Raw genomic sequence first — 25,353 nt, 5'->3', positions numbered from 1 at the left:
GGAAAAAGTCCTTCCTGTTGAAGAAGGCAGTGAAATTTTATCACAGCTATTGCTATTCATAAATCTTATATCTATTTTAATTCAATCTGGCCCCAGCCTCTGAGTCGCTGCACCGCAATTTGATTACTATAACCATACTTTTTAACTGCTGTCAGGAAAGACAGCGCCTTATACAAACATCTGCCGGAACACATGCCTGCCTTCTCCAGCACCAGCCCTAAATCACGCTCTGGTGATGAATCTTTATCTGACACTAATACTTTTTAACTTCATACAGACAATTAAAATGAATTGTAGCTAAATGCACATATAACAAATCAATTTAATCTTTGGTTGCATAGTAGCATATTTTGCAAATTTCCTAAACTTACTTTCTTACATGTATCTTGGTCTAGGTTTTAAAACTTCAATTTAACAGAAAGGAGTGGATATATTAATAAAAACGCTGCTCCTGTGATACTGCCATATAGTTGCAAGCCTCAAAGAGTAATGACATTTGAAATTTATCACTGCCATTTTTAAAAAGTCTGCATTTATGTGTGGAGAGTGCCAAGCTGGGCTTCATTAAACAGTGACCAAACTTGCCCTCTAGGTATTAATACAATCAAAACTCAGACAAACGCACCTAGGATAACAAACTGGATGAACATCATTGCTGCCTCCCAACTTCAGTCTTCCTTATAGACCTATACTATGGCACCTATCACATTTAATACTCTACAGTTCATGGGTCTGTTCCTCTGCTCAGTCGGATGCACCTGAAGTCATGGACCACTGCCACAGTCCCCAGCTCAGGGCACAATCCTGACTGTGAAACGTGCTTCCTCCACATGTTGGCTACATGGGCACTCTTATCTTCAAATTCCTCTATAGTGGTTAGTCCTGTCTTATCAGTGCCTAGCACACGCCAGTATGTAATAAACATTTGAAATGAACCAGTACAATGTGAGTGCTTAGTAAATAATTTGTTGGATGGATAGATAAATGGATGGATGGATGGATGAATGAATCCACTCTGCTTACCAGGAAGATCAGTAGAAAGAAAACAGCATTTGTGGGACACACACTAGATTTGTGACTTTGCTGGTGACTCAGCTGGTAAAGAATCCGCCTGCAATGCGGGAGACCTGGGTTTGATCCCTGGGTTGGGAAGATCCCCTGGAGGACAGAATGGCTACCCTCTCCAGTATTCTGCCTGGAGAATTCCATGGACTGTATAGTCCATAGAGTCGCAAAGAGTTGGACACGACTGAGCGACTTTCACTTTCACTAGATTTGATGTGTAAAGTAATTCCCTCCTTCCTCAGCCCCAATATCTCATTATTTCTTTACTACATGTGAGAAAATTGAGGCTTACAAAATGCAGTAACTCACCCAACAGACACAACTGATAAGAGCTAAACCAGTGTATCAGATTCCAAGTCCACTGGTAAAGGGAAAATTACTTTGTTTTTAAATTTTGAAAAATTTCAGATATTAACAATACTGTGTTTCCTCCACAACAATGACTATAAAAGAACCTAAGAAAGAAAGTTGTGGTACTGGAATAAGGTACTGGAACACCAGTCCTGCCATATACTAGTGGGGTCTCCTTAAGCAAATCACTTTCCCTTTCTGAGCCTCAGTTTCTTCATTTCTAAAATGGAGATAACACTACCTACCTCTACCACAGTTTTGTTATGATCAACTAAAAAAGTAAACTAGCAACATGTACGTAGATGACCAACTATTCAAGAGTTCAAGTTTTCCCATTTATAACCTTCTACGTGTCACTGATGTCAATCCCCTTCAATCACAAAACTATGGAACCTTAAAGCCAAAAGAAATCCAGTGATCATCTAAACCAAGTTACTCATTCTAAACATGCAGAAATTGAAGCTTTGTCAGAGACAGGAGGTGACCTGTCACAGACTCCATAGTATGGCCGGGGCTAAAACATCTTCTGTGTCTGTGTTCTTTCCACCACATGGTCTCAGGAAACCTGAGAACCTGGAACTCAGGTTTCCATTTTGTAAGTATGAATGCCATTAAGAATGAAAATAAAAATCTCTAAGAATTAGAACACTAGATTCCATGCCCAAGTGGGTGACCCTAGGCTGTCACTCAATATTAATGGATAGTTGTCTTTACGGTAATAAAATCAAGGCCTAGCACTTGGAGCAACAAGAAAATCTCTACACTGAAAATTATGCAGAGCAAGATGCCCGCAATAAGAAAGCTCAGTATAAAATCCCACCGTGTGCAGTCCCACCACACCTATAAAACAGATTGTCTTCACTGGGATCTCAGTGTTTGCCATTCATTCCAACCAGATTTCACCTGCTAATCTGGTATTTAATTAGCCAGGAAGAGGGTAGGACCACAACAGCAATCTTATTATAGCAAAAATGTGTCCATGTTTTACCTCTTACTCCCTTAATCTCCAAGAATTACAATCAATATATTTTCTTAAAGGACACCTGACATCTGCTTCATTTAAAATTACTATCTCATTTTCTCCTCTGAAGGGGCTGACGACCTGGATCAGGCATCTGAAAGTACAGCCCTGTCTCAGAGAAAGTGACTGACTTCTAGGGCAATTTCTCAGCCAAAGCACCAAGGCTGGCTGTGAAGTGGGAACAGAGAAGAGGCTCCTGGCTCCTAGCCCATGCTCATCCCAGACACCACTGTCTTGGATGCCTCCAATATAAGCCTAACAAGCAGGGTATACCCTATCCCCTCCAAAAAAGAATATGTGTAGTGTCTTTAAGGACATGTAACAGACTGTGACGTGTTGTCAAACCAGCTCACAACGATAACTTCTGCAGCCGTCTTTCAGTGCTTCCTAATTCAGAGATGCTATCTATTCAGTTCCTCAAGCCAGAATCTGATCAAATCATCCCTGAAACTCCTTTCTCCTATGCTCCCTGACATATAGTCAATCCATCATCAAGTCCTATCACTTTTACCTACTAAATACCTCTTGCAGTCATCCACTCCTCCATCACCAGTAAGTAAGCCCAAGTTACCATCTCTCTCACCTGGACCACTGCCAAAAATGTTTTGATTGGTCTCTCAAGCCTCACAAACCCTTCTCCAGTGTGTTCTCTTCATCAGAGCTTCAGGGATCTTTTCAAAACACAAACCTTATGACTCTCCCTCCTCATTTAACTGGTTCAAGGCTTTCCTATATTCTCAGGTTGCAGAGGACACTCCTACAGCCATATGTGGTAGAACCAGCCCCTGAAGCTTCCCCCTGCACCACAATCTACCTCAGTCTTGGGCTCCAGCACACAGCCTTCTTCTAGTTTCCCAAATCTCCAAGCTGCACCCCCCACCCCCCACCCCGCCCGCCGCACTTGCCCTCAGATCCTCTCTAAGTCCTTTCTCCTCTCCCTTCACCTAGCTAGTTCTTACTCTGCCTTCAACTCTCAGGTTGAGTCACCTTCACAGAGATAACCATCCCTGATAGCCTAGACTAGGTCAGATGCCTCTATGAAAAGCACGGGGGCATGCAAAAACCTATGCCCCTCCTAAAGCCCCCAGTATCTCTCCTGGAACTTGGTAATTAATTAGCTGTGACTAGCAGAGACATTACTTTGCCAACAAAGGTCCGTCTAGTCAAGGCTATGGTTTTTCCAGTAGTCAGGTATGGATGTGAGAGTTGGACTATAAAGAAAGCTGAGCGCAAAAGAATTGATGCTTTTGAACTGTGGTGTTGGAGAAAACTCTTGAGAGTCCCTGGGACTGCAAGGAGATCCAACCAGTCCATCCTAAAGGAGATCAGTCCTGGATGTTCATTAGAAGGACTGATGCTGAAGCTGAAAATCCAATACTTTGGCCACCTGATGCAAAGAGCAGACTCACTTGAAAAGACCCTGATGATGGGAAAGATTGAGGGCAGGAGGAGAAGGGGATGACAGAGGATGAGATGGTTGGATGGCATCACCAACTCAATGGACATGGGTTTGGGTAAACTCCGGGAGTTGGTGATGGACAGGGAGGCCGAGCGTGCTGTGGTTCATGGGGTCGCAAAGAGTCAGACATGACTGAGCGACTGAACTGAACTGATACTATGACTGTGGGGCTTCCCTGGTGGCTCAGGGGTAAAGAGTCCTCCCACCATTGTAGGAGATGCGCATTCGATCCCTGGGTCAGGAAGATTCCCCTGGAGAAGGAAATGGCAACCCACTCCAGTATTCTAGCCTGGGAAATCCCATGAACAGAAGAGCCTGGTGGGCTACATTCCATGGGTCACAAGAGTCAGACACGATTTAGTAACTAAACAATACTATGACTGCAATTTTGCACTTAGTTTGGTGATTATTTATATAACATCTATCTTCCTGCCAAGAGAGGAAGCTTCATGAAGTCAGAAACCAGGTCTGTTTTGGCCACTACTGTATCCAGATTTTACTTAACAGTGCCTGGTATGTAGCAGACTCTCATTAAATAGGAAGTAAATGAATGGCAATGTGGTCAGAGGAAACCAATACATCTTCCAGCACTGACCACATACACTACATACACATTTATAATTCTCATTAAATCCTCACAACAACATTTTCTGTTAAGTATCATGAACCTTATTTTATAGATAAGAAAACAGGCTTAAAGAAGGTAAAGTGGTCTGCCCAGGATCGCATAGCAAGTAAATAGCCAAGTGAGAATTCTAACCCACGCCTGACAAACATGCTCTTCCCATTGCAAAATTCTGCCTGCCTTTGAAAAGTCTGAGTTGATGGTAAATTCCACCTCTGACGGGAATTTCTAGAAGACGGCTCTAAAATTAGAGGAAGCCTCTGGACTGGCAGGACACAGAACAAACTGCAGAAATGAGGCAGGGACAGAAAGCTCAGAGTGGAATAAGCTACTTTTAAGAAATCAGCCTTGAGAATTTAACTTCAGAAGAGGATGCTGAAAACACTTTCTTTTGTTGTAAGATTCTTATTTAATTCATTGTGAACATCACCCAGACAAAAATCCCAAAGCCTCCCCTGGAAATTTCCAGGAAAGGCTGAGCCACAGGAAGTGTAACTCAAGGGGGAAATAATCACAGGAAAAGATATTTTTACATTAATGAATTTGGTCCTTTTCTTGGTATACCACAGTGTATGAATAAGTAGTAAATATATAATAAATTTTGCTTTAGAAATAGAACAGACTGATAAAAACTGGTCTATGAAAAGGAAGGCTAGCAAAATACAGTCACAGGGAGAAGTGCCAAATGTTGGGGCTTTACTCTCCCTTATTTAAAAAGGTATGTTTAATGAGGCCAATTGAAGAGAGAGATAAATAGCTCCTAATTCAAACAACAGAGTTACCTCAGATTGTCTCTCTCTCTTGAGGTCTGCATCTTAATAGGCACTAAGCCAAGTGAACCCCCGGAGCACTCTTACTGAAAGGAAGGAGGGAAATGAGATGATAGGGCCAACTCCACTCTCAGCCACCTCCTCTGGTGGGGAGGACAGGGGTGGCTGGCTAACTTCAGCGGGGAGGGAGGTTGGTCAGAAGAAAGAAGCAAGGTCAAAGGATAGAAGGCCCTTAGGCTCAAGGCCATGCTCAGTTCAGGCAGTAATAAGCAAAAGCTGCTGTCCAGAAACATAATCAGCACTTGGAAGTCCAGGTTATAATTTTTTGGAAAGAGATCCTGAAGCTAAAGTAGCTTAACATATAAGAGGGGACTGTTCCCAGGCTAACAGAGGAGGAGCATTTTCCTCGAAAAGGCAATTTACCTTTACAGGGTGGCAATTCACTGACCTTTTACGAGTCTGCAACATTTTTCAGGGCCTTCTCACTTTCTGCAAAGTTTTAAATGACTTTTCTGTGAAGAGAGCTACTTAATGCCAATGATTGTAGAAAACATTTGTTCATAATTATCCAGACATAGACTGGAACAATGCTGAAACAAGAGCAGCATGCAAAAATGTATTTAAGGACTATCATCCCAAAATGCTGCTAAAAGCTATTAACCAGTATGTGTTAATTGCCACAGCATTCATATTAATTTTCACTTCAGGCTCGACATTGTGGAATATTTCCCCTGATACATTTTAAACAAAGTTTAATTTAAGGAACTGCTTCTATCAACACTTATGAAAATTAACAGCCAAGCAATTAGCACTCATGAATTATCCCTTCCCCCATGCTCTCTGCAGCTTCCCTGTTAAAACAGTTTCTAACAGAGAAATGGTTACTTTTTAATAAGTTAACACAATCAAAGTCACAATTGTTTATATGAACCAGAACTGGTTCTGCTTTTTAAAGTACCTGTCAAGGCAAACATCCTCCTCATACTCAGAGTGTAATGTCACTAAGTCAAATAAGTAAGATATTTAATGTTTTAGTAAACTGCCAAGCAATTACTGACAGCACACTACCTTCTCACCTGATGTTTAGAAAATAGCCATTGCAAAAAAAAAAAAAGCCATTGCAGAAAGAAAAAAAAAAAAAAGGAAGTAATTACTTGTCTTAATCTTCCTATTTCAAGTTAAAGGTCAAAATCCCACTGGACTGATTCCCTGGACTTCTACAAGCAGACCACCGTCACCCAGTCCGCTGTGCATCCTGTTTAACCATGCTAAACTCCAGGCTTTAACAGCACATTTCCTCTCACTCTATCCTGTCAACAATCTAATGAAGTATAAAGGAAAGAGGGCAGCACTGGCCCGCACCCTTCACTTTACAGAGAGAGAGAGGCAGAAGTGAGGTATTTGCTGGGTGCTTCCTTTGTGCCGTCTCAATCCTCCAGAGGAAGACACGCCACCACCATCTCATTCCACATACAAGGACTGCAGCTTCACGAGGTTAAGTAACCAGCCTGACGTCACACCATTCAGTGACGGAGTCAGGATTCAAACTCAAATCTTACTTCAAAATAGATCTGCTTACCAACTAAATTATACTGCCTCTTCCTGTGCTGGGTGTTTTATACTATTTGATGGATTCATCAGGATTGTGAGGAAGGAACTCAAATTTCTTTTCCTACGTCTGAGATTCAGTGAGGTGAAAAACCTGCCTATGGTTACATAACTGATAATCAGTACCATTTCTTTGTTAGTAACAGTATTGACAGGAGGGGCATATCTGAACTTCTGGAGGTCTATTGATGATGATAATATTTGTAAACACAGTTTAAACAAAATAGTGATGTCAATGTACTAGCTAAAGCTTCTCAACTAAGTGGTAAGGCATGCAGTGAAAAGAGCGAGATGCTTTTTAAAATAAGACTTCATTTTTTTAAAAGGTGGAGAGACAGGGCAGAAATCCACATGTTTAGGAATACTGAAATCAGTGCTGAATGTTCACTGCCTGTCACTCCTTCATCGCCTCAGAGCAACTCCTGGTCACACCCAACATTTCCCACATTCAGTGAGACCACAAGGACCAGCACAAAAATTATTTCACCTCTGAAACAGAGGTTGGTTTTGTTCATTAATCCGAGGTCCTGTTTTTAACGAGCCCAAAGACTTGAGGCAGATGGCTGAACCTGATTTTGCCTTGTCCAGCTAAGCATTCCTTAAAACCACTTGCAATCTGTCTTGGTCTGTTTTCAAATGATCAGTAAACAGAGTTATTAATAACCTATGAATCTAAAACAGGTCTTGGATAGCCCTGCCAATTTGCCAACAAAGATAACACAAACACAGTAATGGTAGTGGTTTAGTTGCTAAGTTATGTCTGACCCCTTGCAACCCCACAGACTATAACCCATCAGGCTTCTCTGTCCAGGCAAGAATACTGGAGTGGGTTGCCATTTCCTTTTCCAGGGGATGTTCCCAACCCAAGGATTGACCCCGGGTCTCCTGCAGTGCAGGCAGATTCTTTACCGACTGAGCTACAAGGGAAGCCAAAAACAGTAATAAACCTGATTTAAAAAACCCTTCAAAGTTACCAAAAAGCCTATGCCTAAGTACGGCCTTCCCTCTCAACTATATAACTTCAAGAAGTTATCAACCAACCACAATTTAAAAAAAATAAAATTATTAACCAGCTACAGGAACCAGAAACTATTTGAAAGTATTTGCTTTAATTCAGCACAGTAGCTAAGAGATGCTTACCCTTGGAATCACTAAAACCAACAACAACTCAGTTTGCACAAACTCTTAAAGATGCCTGCTTAATTCTGATGTAACTGTAAGGCCATACCAAAAACAAAATCCTTTTTTTCAAATCCAACGCTAGTTTAATCATAAGGAGGATTTCACAGCAGTTAGTCTCTTGAGGAAATACATAATTAAGTAGTTTTTTAGCATATTTAATTAGACCCCAAACTCTTTCCTGTCCCTTTCTCTCCCCAATTATGTACCATTTGCCCAAGAGACCTAAGCAACTCAGTTAATTATGTAAATAAGGCAAGAGTTATTCCCAAGAAAAGCATTGTGAATATTTGTAAGGGGGGGAAAAACTGTACATATTTTAGTGGCTTTAACAAACCTTTCCAGAAAAAAAAAAAAAGGAACTATCAAAATACATGAGAAACTCTTACATTTGAAGCAAAAACAGGGAGTGATGACAAGATGGTGAATCATTAAAACAGGACACTCATTTCACTTCTTAAATATGAGCTGAATAAAAATAAAATAATTTTAAGTTACAACAGTAACAAAAATTTAGTGCTGAACGTCAAATGATTTATGGGAAGAATCAATCTGGAAATTATTAAAGTCGACTCTCACAGAAAGGCTTTATTATCAAGGGGTTGACATGATCTTAACTCTAGAGGCAGCCATGGTGCTGTTATAACTACTACAATCCCATTATTATGCAATCACAAAATGCTAATTTCATCATTTTGAGGTGTTATTTGAATAGTCATTTTAATTTCTAGGTTACGAAAAGGCTTGACTCAAGTATAATTCTCTATTAATCATTGAGATGTCACTGAATATCATATTGATGCATTTCACAAAGATAAAAGAAAGACTAATTTAATATGTACAGTACAATATCCTTCAAATATTAGCCACTTTCATTACACATCTGCCAAATGCATCAATATTAAATAATAGATGAGAACAAGGGTTTAATTGTGTTTTAGCAATTGTAATATGTAGGATAATAAAAAAATAGCACTGTATCACAAGACTTATCGATATATAAATCTTTCTTAATCAATTGTACAATGGTGATTCGGCCATGCTCACATCCTTTGCTGATTACAAATACATTTGTTATGACAAAAAACATCAAGAGTTGTAAGTGTAAACACACACCTAGCAAAAATAATTCCTTTGTGACTGAGGAAATGGTTTAGTTTTCAATTCCTTCCTGGCTCTTCAGAAATTAGGTATCTATAACACACAGAGTTCACAACCTTCGAACAAGTCCAAGTGTAAGTAATTTATAGGAGAATCTAATAGTATAATCAAAATTCTAGAATATGGTATTTTAAAAGATCTGTGCTATTTTGTTGGCAAAGCATTATCACATATTAATTACTCCAGAATTCATTACATCCTGAAACAATGAGATGATAGGAAACAAATAAATTCCAGCCATGTAATCTAATCCCAATAATAACGTCTCATATTTCCAAATGAATCAACTGCAGTATTTCCGAAAAAAAAATCCCCTTAAGCCCAACTCACTTGTTTCCAGAGGCTGACATTTCCATCCCTAGGGGGACCCTTTTTTCTCTTTGCTGTATTCCACAAGCAGCAGCAGGAGATGGGGGCAGGGGAAGACTGAAGAGAAGCTCTTCACAAGATACAATCTCTAATTTACTAAAAGTGCTTTCTGATGTTTTGGGGGGAAAATTCCTGAGCATATTAGGATTTTATGTTACTTATGCATTTTGTTTTTAGTTTCTGTTCTTCCCTGCCAGCATCAATAACCTCACGTGCCAACAGCCATATATGCTTACTTAAGGAAATGACAACCCACTACAGTATTCTTGCTTGGGAAATCCCATCAGCAGAGGAGCCTGGGGGCCACAGTCCATAGGGTAGCAAAGGGTTGGACATGACTTAGATACTAAACAAAAGACCAGTGGAAACATGCTGAATTGTATGAGATGAAAGTGTTTCAAAGTAAAGAACATCACCATGCTCAAAGATGACAATTGATAGAACCAGCATATAACCAGGAGTTGAATATGAAAAGTGCAAACATAAGCAAAGAGTTCTATGTTTATTAATTGCAACTGTGCTGAAATAAGACAAATTGTACACAATCCCTCCAGGCAACAAGCTATCACTCAGCACCCCCACGCCACTGACAGACAGCAAACATAATGGCAATAAATAAAAAAATCAACTGCTACAGTTCTGAAAGACGCCCAGCTCAACTTGGTACAGAGACACAGAATGTGGGAATGCAGGAGAGTGGGTGCTCACGCAGAGCTATACTCCCCGTAAAATAGTGGTCCTTTTTCTAAAAGGAAAATAAACACACTTTAATTTTACAAACTGTAAATTGTCAGGACAGGAAAAAATTAAGTCATCCTGCACAGTAAGTGTCCACATGAGATTCGATAAACACTGAAATGCAAAGCAACATCCTAGAATTCTGAAGAGAAGCTCTAATGTCCACAATTTGTGGAGTTATAATCAAGACTCATACCAGACAATGCAAACTGTCAAATGCAATGCAAACTCCCAAAACCATTTTCAAGGCTTTCCCCACAGTTAGACCTTAATTAATCACAACCCAACTAACCCAAACCTCAGGACATAAAACAGGAACACACACATTCATATCTCAGGACTGTTTCTGTTTTCATCCCCCCAAACATATTACCGTGGAAACAACAGTAAGCCCAAATCCAGACCTTTTTACACCCTCAGTCTTTGAAAATGTGAGAGACATTCTTTGTTTGTTCTGACTCCCTTTTGAAACCTACTTAAATCTGAATCTGATAAAAATAAGAATGACAATACCAACAGTAACTCCATTCAGTCGAGGCGTTTCCTGAAGGGATGCCTTCCGGTTTACTTACCTTGCCATCAAATTTGGAGTACTCGTTAAAGGGATTATTCAGCTGCAGGGGGCACTGCTCCAGGCGTACAGATAATATCGACTGCTTCCCAGAATTTGGAGGTTTCTCTTTGAGGGACTTTTTTTCAAACAGTGACTTTAACTCCTGGGCTGTGATACAAGGGGAAGATAAAAACATCTTTGTGATTACAACACAGAGAGACAGCCTGTGTCCACCTTCCCTAAAAAGTCTTCCTTGGAACCTTAAGGAGGGAGCATTCAAGGACATGTTCAGGTCTGATATGTGCAACAGGCCTAACATATACTTTTATGTCTGTGCACTGAACGAGCAGAGCACTGAAATATACATGTAGGTCATATTTGTCAATTTAGAAAGACTAGGGTTTAAGGGAAGGGGCAGAGGTCAGATAAATCAATAGAAGCGCTATTCTCTAAGAAGAGCATTTCACAGCTGCAAGATCTGAGCTTTGGCCTGGCTTTGACACTAACAGATGTGTGATTCTGGACTATTCACTAAACCTCTCTGGACTTGTCAAACCAGATAATCCTGAAGAACTCTCCTCCCTCTAATTTTGAAGTTCTAGTTGTTCAAAGTCAAGGTTCACAACTTAACCCTCTCACAGTTCCCAATGTGTACCTAGCACATAATCTGGATGACAAAGATGAAGAAGTGGAAAAGGAAAAGGAGGAAAAGTATTTATAATAACAGAAGTCAACATACATTGAGGAAGCCAATGTATCTCATCTAAACCTCATAACAAACTTATGAGGTAGACACTAGCTTTATCTCAATTGTGTCAGTGTGGAAACTGAAGCATAGAATACTTTGATTGGCCCCTGGTCACACAGCCTGTAAGGAGCAGGGCTAAGATTTGCACCCCACTAAGGCTCTTAGCCATTAGGCACTAATGAACACAGCAGACCTTCAATAAATTTCATTGCATGAATCAATGAATAAAATAATGATTGAAGGAATTCAGATTAAGTTATTAAATCAAAATCTTCAGCACTCACTCATTAGTGAACCAAGACTAGTTAGTTCCATACCCTCTCAAAGATCATTTAATTCTCTGTATTAATCTGAATGTCATTTAAGGTGATAGCTGGATGATAAGTACATGGGGGTTCATTGTACTTTTTATTTTTGTGATTTTAGAAATTTTCCATACTTAAAGTTTTAAATGAATCAATCTTAGATCTTAAGATGTGCAATAACTAAGTTAAATCCACTCCATTCTTGAGCACGACCAACCTGAACTGAGATCAAACATAATTCTGAAATAGTTACTTAGAACTTTTTAAAAACGTAACAAGTTATTTTCAACAAATTAGTGGGACAACTTTATCAGATGAGTCCCTATAGATTTATATGGCAAACCAGGAGAAAAGGACCTGTTGCTATGAATGTATAATTAACAGATATTAATCTGTTGATTACATGTACTTACAAATTCAGAATGTGGATTAGATAGCAAAGTGTCATAATTTTTGGGTGTGAATGAATAGTATGCTAGCTTCTTGGGCCCAGAAAAAATTTTTTTTTATTTATTTTGTTAATAGAAGCATACATTTCTAAAAACCTCATGCATTTAGTGACCTGAATCAACAAGAAGGCTACTATGATTATGATATGCATGCACACAATATGATATGTCCAGAGAGTGAAGCTCCAAATCTAGCCTCCCAGGTCAGCAGAACAAGGAAAGGGAAAGACAGAAGGCAGATGGACCTCCCAAAGGCCAGGGCAGAATGGACAAGGAATGCATGTAACTGAACACAGAACTGTACAAGGATAACACCTGCATGACACGGTCCTAAGACTGTGAATCATCCAGATCAACTGTTTGTAACTGTGACTACCAAACTAGCACCTCACTGAGCACTGTGCTGACTAAATTACTTGAGCACAGACATTACTGTACTTATGTGTTCAGTCGGTGTAAGGAGGTAGGTGGTGGTGGTGGTTTAGTCACTAAGTTGTGTCCAACTCTTTTGTGGCCCCATGGACTGTAGCCCACTGTTCCTCTGTCCATTGGATTTTCAGGCAAGAATACTGAAGTGGATTTCCATTTCCTTCTCCAGAAATACCACCTTTTAAAAAAGAATTAGATCCTTTTCTCCATGATGTAGGAAGCAAAGGAGGAAGGGGGAAAATGTCATAGGTTGAGGAGAGAAGTCCAAGTGTGACTTAGTCAGAGAATGGAAGAGTTAATAAATACATTATCACTTCACACTTAACCCTACTGATAACAGTACAGTGACTCTGACAAGTCACAGCCCCGTTTCTTCTGGAGCTACTGGTAACTTATCCCTTAGGATCATTGTGAGGACAAGATAAGAAGACACCTGCCATTGTTCCTAGCACCCAGTAGGTTTTTTGCTTTTGCTTTTTCCAATACTTTGTCCACCTGATGCTAAGAGCCGACTCATTAGAAAAGATGTTGATGCTGGGAAAGATTGAGGGCAGGAGAAGAGGGCGACAGATGATGAGATGGTTGGATGGCTTCACCAACTCAATGGATGTGAGTTTGAGCAAACTACAGGAGACAGTGAAGGACAGGGAAGCCTGGTGTGATGCGGTTCATGGGGTTGCAAAGAATCAGACATGACTTAGTGACTGAACAAAAAGAAGAAATAGGTGTTTGATAAAGGATCATTCCTTTCCAAAGTGCAGCAATAAACTTGTTGATTGATTACAGGTAGAACAGCACTTCCAATATTTAAAATACCACTTTAATAGCAATCTAAAATGTTCTTAAATGTGCATTTTAATCTATTGCTATTAATGTATAATTAATAGATATTAATCTGTTGATTAATGTACTTATATATTCCAGAATCTGGATTAGTGATTCCTGGAATTCACTGCCAGAGGCCCAGGTTTAATCCCTGCTTGGGATATGAAGATCCCACAAGTGGTGCAGCACAGCCAATAAGATAAAATATGTAGGTAGACAACATTTTACAAAAGTCAAAACTAAATTGTGGTGATATAAATCAGAACAGTAATTGCCTTTGGGTAGTGGATTAACTAGAAAGAGGCATGAGGGAACTTTCTGGGTTACATAAATGCTACATACTTGACTGGAATGCTAGTTACCCAGGTGTATATGTTTGGCAAAAGTCATCAAACATTTAACACTTCTACATTTCAGTGTATGTAAAGCACACCTCAATAAAAAATAAATAAATAGGGAAAACTTAAATAAATAAATATTCTTGTACACTGATGACTTCTAAATGGTTATTCCTAAATACTCCCTAAAATTACAGACTCACATATTCAACTTTCTATTTCACTCCTCTACCTGGTTGGCTAACGGCATCTCAAACTTTTCATGTCCTTATATAACCAACCTCTTGATCTTCCCATTAACCTTTCCCTTCCACAATCATCTTCCCAGTTAATGGCAACTCTGTTCTGCCAGGCAAAAAACTTGAGCGTCATTCCACTTTTCTCTTTCACACTTTATCCATCAAGAGACACTTTAGAAGATATCCATAACCACCTATGGCTATGGAAGCTGGATTATCACCACCATCTTCAAACTGCTCTTGTTTCCACATTTTCCTCCCCCACCCAACCCAGAGCCAGCCAATGAGTTTCTTTAAAATACGAGTTATAAACTTCAGAATAAGAAGGAAATGGATAAATCTGATGCTATAAAAATAAAAATTATATAAAGTCTCAAAGTAGAGAAGACACTGAGCAACAACCCTATAGAAAACTGTACAGTATGTAACACCCACGGAAGAAGAAACTCGAATAATAATAATGAAAAGGTGTGCAACCACATTCACAATAAGAGATAGGCAAACTAAAACTACACACTGATACCACTGCACTTCTATCAGACTGGCAAAAATCAAAAATGTTAAGGCTATGAGGAAATAGACACTATTACTAGAGGGAATGCAAAAGAGTCAATTCTCAATGAAGGGGGAATGTGGCAATGTCCAACAAAACCATGTATTTACCTCTTGGCCCAGCAATATCACTTTCAGGATCTGATCCTAGGGAAACTGGCAACAAAACAAAACTCATATGTGGGAGGCTTTTCACTGCAGTGCCATCTACAATAGCAAAAGCCTGAAAACTATCAAATATCCCACAACAAGGGCCTTCGTGGCTAACCTATGATACATCCACATCATGAAACCTATCTCCATAGATTGCTCCAGAATAGTTCTCAGGGTATGTTGTTAACTGAAAAATGTGTTGCATAAAATAGGGTGTATTATGCTATATTTAATTTAAAAAGAGGGGATACAAATGTGAATATGTTTATATATAGTTGTTAAGTGGACAGGAAAGCCAAAACCTTTTTTAAAATGACTAAAAGAGTAGAAGATAAAGGTTGAAGCTAGATTTCTCTTCTTTTATGTATTTAATTTTGGAACCACATAAATGTTTTGTGTAATTAATAAAGGAAAATGCAACCTCAAAAAATAAAGAAAACTGAAATACATGAACCTAAATGTAGTATTTAGTTGGCAGTTTAACTACAAAGAGAGGAATTATTTTAAGTAACTTTATCACAGAGCAACATGACTGTATTTCCTAGTGGAATGTATTAAAAAGATTTTAAAAAATTCTTAAAATGTTCTCACTAATCATAATGTTACTAATTACATTGGTATTTCAATTCTGGAACCAAGATTTTCAGCAAGAGAAAAGATATATAGACATAAAATCAAAAAAATTAAGTAGAAATTCCTAAATTCTAACTCAATGTATTCTCTCTTTAAAATTTTATTTTTTTCTGAGCTCTACTCCCTGAAAAGGCCTATTAGAAAAAAAAAAAAATTCAATCCAGTGAGCAACCCTAGAGCTCACTCGTGGTCTCTCAATGGCATTTACCACTAAAAAGAATCAAGACTCCCAGGAGAAATGGCTGATTCCAAATGTGGAGAAGAAAATGGGCAAGATGAACCTGCAACATCTTGTTATACAAGAAAGCAAAGAAGCTATGAAAGATTACTGGAACAGTGTCAAAAGAAGTTAGAAGCAAATGTGAAGGGACTCACTATACAAAAGGACAATATTAGCATAAAAAAGAATAACTGCAATGAATAGAAAAACATAATTTATGCTTAAAGCTCATGAGTGGATAATGATACAAAAGGAAAAAACTCTCACTCGTCACCTATACAGGATGCTAAGGGATAAACTCTTCATCCTGAAAACTACTAACAAAGGGAAAGAATCAAGTATTTATCCTACCTTTCTTGTAGGAACTATACCTGAGGATGGTCAAATAGTAGATTAGGGAAAGTTCTTTATATAAAACTTGTTAATAAATGAAGAAAGACTGATAGAATCAGAAGTCAAAATTTATATTAAAAAAAATCAGAAATCACTATTTCATAACTAAAGAAAGCTGAGTGCCAAAGAACTGATGCTTTTGAACTGTGGTGTTGGAGAAGACTCTTGAGAGTCCCTGGGACAGCAAGTAGATTCAGTGAGTCCATCCTAAAGGAAATCAGTCCTCAATATTCACTGGAAGGACTGATGCTGAAGCTGAAACTCCAATATTCTGGCCACCTGATGCGAAGAACTGACTCATCCGAGAAGACCCTGATGCTGGGGAAAATTGAAGGCAGGAGGAGAAGGAAACAAGAGAGGATGAGATGGTTGGATGGCATCACCGACTCAATGGACATGAGTTTGAGCAAGCTCCAGGAGTTGGTGACAGACAGGGAAGCCGGCGTGCCGCAGTCCATGGAGCTGCAAAGAGTTAGACACGACTGAGCAAATGAACAGAACTGAATGAAAGAATCTGGACTTCCCCAGTGGCTCAGAGGTAAAGAATCTGCCTCCCAATGCAGGAGACCTGGCTTCAATCTCTGGGTTGGGAAGATTTCCTGGAGAAGGAAATGGCAACACTCCAGCATTCTTGCCTGGAGAATCCCACGAACAGAGAAGCCGGGCAGGCTACAGTCCATAGGGTCACAAAAAGTCAGACACACCTGAGCACGCATGCAATTATAATGAATCTAGTGATGATCATCAATGACCACTAAAATCAACAGACGAGAAGCTGATGGGAGTAATTTAATAATGAATGGATAACACCTGATTCTACTATCAACCTTATCACAAATAAAAAGAACCAAGAAAACATTCCATGTTTCCTAAAATGATGCAATAGAAAATACAGATCAGTATGAACATAGTATTCTTACCAAAAACCAAACTTCAATCTGAGTAATTTTCCAGATCCAACCACCAGTTTATAGGAAATAAAGAGGACAGAGGAACATATTAAATGAGATTGTGGGGATATGATTAGCAAAAGAATGCAGAAAATTCTATGGGACAAAAGACCCAGTTTCTTTAATAAACAAACTACAGAATACAAAGCTGGAAAAGAATCCAAATCTGTAGATTAAAAAGGAAATGAGACATGTTACCCAAAAGTAATGTGTGGACCTTAGATCTAGACCTGAACAAATGAAATGGGGAAAGAGGGGGTTTGAAACAAGGAAATATTTGATAACAGTAAAGAATTCCTGCACATTTTTAGAAGAATAGTGGTAGTGCAGTTTAAGTACACATTGAAAAACGTGTAAGTATTTAGGTATGCATTTGTATGACAGCAAGGATTTGCTTAAAAATAACCTGGGAGGAAAGGGTAGGTGAACATATAAGTGACACGAGACAAGACATATACCACTAAAACTGCTGAAGCTGGGCGACAGGCATGGGGGGTTCATGACACCATTCTTTCTACTTTTGTATATGTTTAAAAGTTTTTCGTTATTTCTCTGTCTGAAATTTTTTATAATAAATAGTTGTTTTAAAGGAAATTTAAGCTAGGAAAAAAAAAAACTAAGTCACATATCATACCAGTACTCTGATCAAATCCCCTCACCCAGGTCCTTATAGGACCATCTATGATCAGGTCTCCCCATGGCTTACCTGTCCAACCCCACACCTCCTGCTCACTGTGCTCTAACCAACAGGTATCCTTCCTTGCTTTTCCACCAGCGTATCAGTCTCACTTCCACCCCAGGACCTTTAGACTTGCTGCTTCCTCCTCTTAGAACACTCATCTCCCATTACCTTCCTGGCTCACTCCCTCACTCTCTTCAGATCTCTGCTCATCCATCACCATCCTCATGAGGATTTCCCTGATCACCCTAAATAAAACAGCAAAACCTCCTGCCTAGCACTCCCTGTCCACCTAAGCTAGGGAATATTTTTCTCTGTGCCACATATCCCATTCTGACATCTGACATACTGTGTCTGTTAACTGTCTTTTTCCCACACAAGCTCCATCGGAGGAGAGATTTTGTCCTGTTTACTGCTATACGTTTTATATATAACTGCCTTTGTGTACTATCAGTTCAATTCAGTCGCTCAGTTGTGTCTCTTTGCAACCCCATGGACTGCAGCATGCCAGGCCTCCCTGTCCATCACCAACTCCCAGAGTTTACTCAAACTCATGTCTATTGAGTCGGTGATGCCATCCAACCATCTCAGCCTCTGTCATCCCCTTCTCCTTCTGCCTTCAATCTTTCCCAGCATCAGGGTCTTCTCAAATGAGTCAGTTCTTCACGTCAGGTAGCCAAAGTACTGGAGCTCCAGCTTTAGCATCAGTCCTTCCAGTGAATATTCAGGACTGATTTCCTTTAGGATGGAATGGTTGGATCTCCTTGCTGTCCAAGGGACTCTCAAGAGCCTTCTCCAACACCACAGTTCGAAAGCATCAATTCTTCAGTGCTCAGCTTTCTTTATAGTCCAACTCTCACATCCATACATGACTACTGGAAAAACGACAGCTTTGACTAGATGGGCCTTTGTCGGGAAGGTAATGTCTGTGCTTTTAATATGCTATCTAGGTTAGTCACAACTTTTCTTCCAAGGAGCAAGTGTCTTTTAATTTCATGGCTGTAGTCACCCTCTGCAGTGATTTGCAGCCCAAAAAAATAAAGTCTGTCACTGCTTCCATTGCTTTCGCATCTATCTGCCATGAAGTGATGGGACTGGATGCCGTGATCTTAGTTTTCTGAATGTTGAGCTTTAAGCCAACTTTTTCACTCTCCTCTTTCACTTTCATCAAGAGACTCTTTAGTTCTTCTTCACTTTCTCCCATAAGGGTGGTGTCATCTGCATATGAGATTATTGATATTTCTCCCATCAATCTTGTTTCCAGCTTGTGCTTCATCCAGCCCAGCATTTCTCATGATGTACTCTGCATATAAATTAAATAAGCAGGGTGACAATATACAGCCTTGACATACTTCTTTCCCAATTTGGAATTAGTCTGTTGTTCCATGTCCAGTTCTAACTGTTGCTTCCTGACCTGCATACAGGTATCTCAGGAGGCAGGTCAGGTGGTTTGATATTCCCATCTCTTGAAGAATTTTCCACAGTTTGTTGTGATCCACACAATCAAAGGCTTTGGCATAGTCAATAAAGCAGAAGTAGATGTTTTTCTGGAATTCTTTTGCTTTTTCGATGGTCCAACAGATGTTGGCAATTTGATCTCTGGTTCCTCTGCCTTTTCTAAATCCAGCTTGAACATCTGGAAGTTCATGGTTCACATACCACTGAAGCCTGGCTTGGAGAATTTTGAGCATTACTTTGCTAGCATGTGAGATGAGTGCAATTGTGCAGTAGTTAGAGCATTCTTTGGCTTTGCCGTTCTTTGGCATTGGAATGAAAACTGATCTTTTCCAGTCCTGTGGCCACTGCTGAGTTTTCCAAATTTGCTGGCATATTGAGTGCAGCACTTTCACAGCATCAACTTTTAGGATTTGAAATAGCTCAACTGGAATTCCATCACCTCCACTGGCTTTGTTTGTAGTGATGCTTCCTAAGGCCCACCTGACTTCGCATTCCAGGATGTCTGGCTCTAGGTGAGTGATCATGCCATTGTGATTATCTGGGTTGTGAAGATCTTTTTAATATAGTTCTTCTGTGTATTTTTGCCACCTCTTCTTAAGATCTTCTGCTTCTGCTAGGTCCATACCACTTCTTTCCTTTATTGTGCCTATCTCTGCATGAAATATTCCCTTGGTATCTCTAATTTTCTTGAGGAGATCTCTAGTCTTTCCCACTCTATTGTTTTCCTCTATTTCTTCCTGTGAACTGTAGGAGTTAAATAAATACTTGTTGAATGAATAACTCTGGATCAGACAAGCAGACAAAGTAGTTGTGGGGAGCAGGAGCTAACAGGAGGAGGGAGAGATCAGATGAGCACAGAAAAGCAGAGATAAGATTGAGAAAGGTCCCAGAGCCCTTCCTCCTGGTTCTAAGCTACTCACAAGGCACAGCTGTACTTCTTGAGCTGCTCAACTTCACGATGCTCTTCAACTTTAACTTCACTTGCTTTTCGTTATCGGCCACTGACAGGTGTTTGTTTTTTTAAAACATAGAAGCTTTGGCAACTTTCCTGAACCCTACCTATAGGTGATACAGAGAGAAGGAAAGGTGCAAGGGAACATCAAAGACTCTTCAATATCCAAAGCTCCAGAAGCAGCTCCTTTCTGCCTGCAGTGTGGGAGAGAAGGGAGCTGAGTAGAGGGACTACAGTCTCTGCAGTCAGAATGCCCAGGGCAAGAATTCTGACTTTGCTATTTACCACTTGTAAGTAACTTGGTAAAGTTATTCGGCACCTCTATACTCGCTTTCTCACCAATAATATAGAAATATGAACACCTAATTTGTTCTACTTGCATGAAGTCAACTGAGTGGGTGGCATATAAACCAGTGGTGGTCAGAGCTGGTTACTTATTAGATTCACCCCGTGAGCTTCTGAAAAATACAGGTGTGTGGACCCCAACCTCTATCTACTAAATCAGGAATCCCACAGACAGGGCCTAGAAATGCATACAGATGTCATTACAACACTTTGGATGCATTTCTGACTTTTATATAGCCACTGCACCTGGGAACTGTGCTATATAACAGAAGTTATATAAAGAAAACCAGGAATAGTCATAAGTAACTGATATAAAGTACATTATTATTATTTTAAGCTATTATTTAACCTTACAAGTAAATAGCCATGAATTCCAATAGACTTCAAACTTCTTGAGGATGGGAATCATGTATTCCCCAAAGCACCGAGCAGTGAATTACTAGGCACACAGAAGTTGTGGAAGAAATACTTGTTAAATGACTCAATGAATAAGAATATTAACTAATTTTGTAAGTAATATAAAACACCATTTTATTTTTTTATATTTTTTTATAAAACACCATTTTAAAACAATAAAATTAAAAATACTAGTCCTTGATTTGACGTTATTCTTGACAATGCTATCTTCCAATGACATTGGCTTCACATTTATCCATGCAGTTTTAGTTACAGAAACACTAAAAGGATCTTACTATAAGGTATTATGTGTATCACATGGTCTTGTGGCACACGCGTCAGTATGTTCATGAAGAACTTCGAGGTACGGACCAGATGGCTTCTAGGATCCTTTCCAACTCCTCTATGGAAAGGCTGCATTTAGGCAGTGTCTTAAAGAATGGACCGGATGCAGACAGAATAATTATGGGAAAAGAACACTGCAGGGGAGATCATCATATTCACAATGATGATTCTTCTAGTGGGGAATGAAGTAAAACAAAGATAAGGAAAAGCAGATGAAAGGATTTTTAACAAAATGTAATTAGCATAAAAAGAGTGAGTAAATGAATGATAACCTAGCCAAAATTCCCAATTAAAATCAAAATGATATGGTCATGGCATTTCTTTCCAAAAGAGAGCATGCGTTTGAGAGATGTGTGAAAACAGAATGGCTGCTCCGTTTGCCAGGGAGATGTTTAGTGGACTGAGGACTCCACTTTTCTAACCATTTCAGGATACCTGGGTGTCACTCTGTGGTAATGATGGAACCCAGCTTAACAGAAAATTCAAAGGCATTCCTCTGTATGTTGACGAGGAATAACCAACAGGCAGGCTACTGGTCTGGCCAGAATCGAAGTCAACATTTCAAAGCATGGGCAGGCACTTTAAAGAGCCTTTCCAGAATTAAGATCTCAGGGTCAATTATTGAAATCTGTGAGACAGAAATAAGAAGGAGAGAAACTGAGGGAGAGAGAAATGGACAGTGTGGTTAAAATGAAAGCAAACAGGGGACTATTTATTTATGCCTCCAGCACATTCTGTGAAACACTGAACAAAAGTTAGAGAGGATCTGACTTTAAGGAGTAGGTGATGGATGTATTAAGATTTATTAGATGTATCTCTTATTATTAGGTTATTAAATGCATCTAAATTTAGGTTGAAGAAGTTATTTCTCACATTATGAAAGGTGTTAATGCTGTTATATTTGAGGTGCTCTACTCCTCTATCAAGATTGCCGGGAGAAATATCAATAACCTCAGATATGCAGATGACACCACCCTTATGGCAGAAAGTGAAGATGAACTAAAAAGCCTCTTGATGAAAGTGAAAGAGGAGAGTGAAAAAGTTGGCTTAAAGCTCAACATTCAGAAAACTAAGATCATGGCATCTGGTCCCATCACTTCATGGGAAATAGATGGGGAAACAGTGTCAGACTTTATTTTGGGGGGCTCCAAAATCACTGCAGATGGTGATTGCAGCCATGAAGTTAAAAGACACTTTCTCCTTGGAAGGAAAGTTATGACCAACCTAGATAGCATATTACAAAGCAGAGACAGTACTTTGCCAACAAAGGTCCATCTAGTCAAGGCTATGGTTTTTCCAGTGGTCATGAATGGATGTGAGAGTTGGACTGTGAGGAAAGCTGAGTGCCGAAGAATTGATGCTTTTGAACTGTGGTGTTGGAGAAGACTCTTGAGAGTCCCTTGGACTGCAAGGACATTCAATCAGTCCATCCTAAAGGAGATCAGTCCTGAATATTCATTGGAAGGACTGATGCTGAAGCTAAAACTCCAATATTTTGGCCACCTCATGCAAAGAGTTGACTCATTGGAAAAGACCCTGATGCTGGGAGGGATTGGGGGCAGGAGGAGAAGGGGACAACAGAGGATGAGATGGCTGGATGGCATCACCGACTCGATGGGCATGAGTTTAAGTAAACTCCGGGAGTAGGTGATGGACAGGGAGGCCTGGCGAGCTGTGATTCATGGGGTCGCAGAGTCGGACACAACTGAGCGACTGAACTGAACTGAACTGAACTCCTCTATTAATTTATTTTTTAATGATTGTTATATGATATGGAAGTAAAAATGGCAAAGCAAAGGGTAGCTGAAGAGCTGGGCTTACTAAACTGGCTCTGAACTCATTAAGAAGCAATAAATAGGAAAAACACTTAAGATATACAAAAATTTTGAAGAAAGTAGACAAGATAAATGATAGAAAGGTTTTTCAGTTTGTGCTAAATACAAAAGAGAAAACTATTAACTAGATCAACAGAAAAAGCCAGTCTGGGGAGATTTTTAAAATACCAAGAGCAAAACTAAAAAGACATTCAAGGAGAATTACAGGAAGTCACAGAAGTGAGATATAAGGAGAAAGAAGTGGATGAGATTTCTGGTTCTACACAGTCATCATTTACAAGCAATCATTAAGAAAATCATACCCAATGAACACTCCTGGGTTTACAATCATAGTAGGAGAAAGGAATAACCACTTTATATGATGTGGTTTAGCAGAAAGAGACTGGGCTTTAGATAAACAATGCTAGATACAAAACATGACTCGACTGCACTACCACTTCCTAGCCTTGTAAATTCTGCAAGTTAAGTCCCTGTGACCTTGTTTCACCTGGTAACAACAGCAATGAAACCTACACCTTATAGAACCATTCACTGGAGGTAATGCACATAAGGTACTTACCACAGCACTAGGCAGGTGCTGCTATTACTGTGATAATCATGAACATTATTAGCTTCATAAATATTATGGAGCAAAGGAGTCAGTCAACAAAAATTGACTGGTCACGTATTATATGTCAGGGTAGTAGTGCGAGGTATGAAGAAGATTAAAAGATAGACTGCGGACACTTATTTGAAAGGAGAGAAAAAAGAGAAAAGCCAAGGAAACATGATAAAACATTAGAAAATATTTTAATAGCATTCAATTTTATAATTTTTTTAAAAGTCTTCTCTTCTTGAAATTTTGAAAATACATCAATGGTCAGCTTTTTAATATACAAACCAGAGGAACACATACTGGAAATGCTGATACCAGCAACATAATGGTTTGTAAGCTAAAGGAAAAGAATTAGCATATATGCAAAAAAGGTTGTTACTGGGGTCACTAATGCAAGGGATGGCAACCAACTCCAGTACTCTTGCCTGGAAAACCCCATGGACCAAGGAACCTGGTAGGCTGCAGTCCCTGGGGTCACGAAGAGTCAGACACGACTGAATGACTTCACTTTCACTTTTCACTTTCATGCATTGGAGAAGGAAATGGCGACCCACTCCAGTGTTCTTGCCTGGAGAATCCCAGGGACGGCGGAGCCCGGTGGGCTGCCATCTATGGGGTCGCACAGTCAGACACGACTGAAGTGACTTAGCAGCAGCAATACAAGGGAAAGTCTAGGTTAGAACTGCCAGGAGGAATCTATAATCTCGAGGCCCATCCAAACCACAGGTACACCTAAGAACAAGGTACCAGCACAACAGTTTCTACAAAATGTGCCCTGCACTCATGAATTCCTGTCCCCCAGAATGAAGAGTAGACAAAAAGACAAGACCTAAAGAACACACAGCTTCGGAGGGCCAAGACACCCAAGAGAAAGAGTTCAAAGCTCAAAACACAAGAGGTAGCAGCCTACAGTATTTAAAAGGATGAATTAAAAATAAAAGCTCTTACATAATAATATAAACTAAAGATATAAATCTCAAATTAACAATTAAAATTATTTTGATTTACCTGATTGCTTAGAATTTCTTTCTTTCCACTGAATATTTTTGCATTTGATCTGGTTTTGTCTCTCTTTTCGGAGTCGTTCTAATCTTTGAGCTTGAAAAGAAATATTATAACTATAAGTTTGTCAATGAAAGTTTACTATAAACAAAGACATAATTAACTACCTTTATATGAATAAAGATGTTTTATATTGCATATGTAGGGAAAAAGTCATAAAATTTTAAAGGTGGCACCCCTGAAAAGCAAATACCAACAAAAACATGAAAATATTCTTGATTTATAATTGAAATTAGAGGATATAAAACATTAATAGAGATCATAAAGATAGTATTAACATGGAAGAGAATAATAAAATGTGAAAACTTCTGTGATTAATATGACATTTCATTATATAAATCATTAATAACGGTCTTAAAGGAATTTTAATGCACAAATGAACTGAAGTGAATATTACATTACAGGAATAAAATTACTGTTATGAATTACTCTACCCGTTTCAAAAATTAAAGATAAATGAACTCAGACTAGACTATTAAAGTTTTAAATATAAAATCCTTTATCTAAAAATCATGAAAATTATAAAATGTCAAAGCTATATAAATTAGCATAG

At 39.2% G+C, this 25,353-nt stretch overlaps 1 protein-coding gene across 9 annotated transcripts in view; it reads right to left on the bottom strand.

Annotated features, from left to right (window-relative positions):
- The window catches only part of MAPKAP1 (MAPK associated protein 1), a 228,102-nt gene that overhangs the window by 171,273 nt on the left and 31,476 nt on the right, over positions 1-25,353 (bottom strand). For 8 of the 9 annotated variants that reach the window (XM_043916842.1, XM_043916845.1, XM_043916844.1 and 5 more), the window contains 2 exons: positions 24,747-24,836; positions 10,919-11,067 (listed from right to left, as the gene is read on the bottom strand). In XM_043916842.1, the coding sequence (XP_043772777.1) occupies positions 10,919-11,067; positions 24,747-24,836 (239 nt within the window). The remainder of the gene's footprint in view (positions 1-10,918; positions 11,068-24,746; positions 24,837-25,353) is intronic. The other variant, XM_043916849.1, reaches the window with a different exon arrangement.

The sequence above is a fragment of the Cervus elaphus genome, chromosome 11, assembly GCF_910594005.1.
Source record: "Cervus elaphus chromosome 11, mCerEla1.1, whole genome shotgun sequence".
In the NCBI taxonomy this organism is placed as follows: Eukaryota; Metazoa; Chordata; class Mammalia; order Artiodactyla; family Cervidae; genus Cervus; species Cervus elaphus.
Note: the sequence above shows the minus strand (reverse complement) of the source record. Positions and strands in the feature narration are given on the sequence as shown.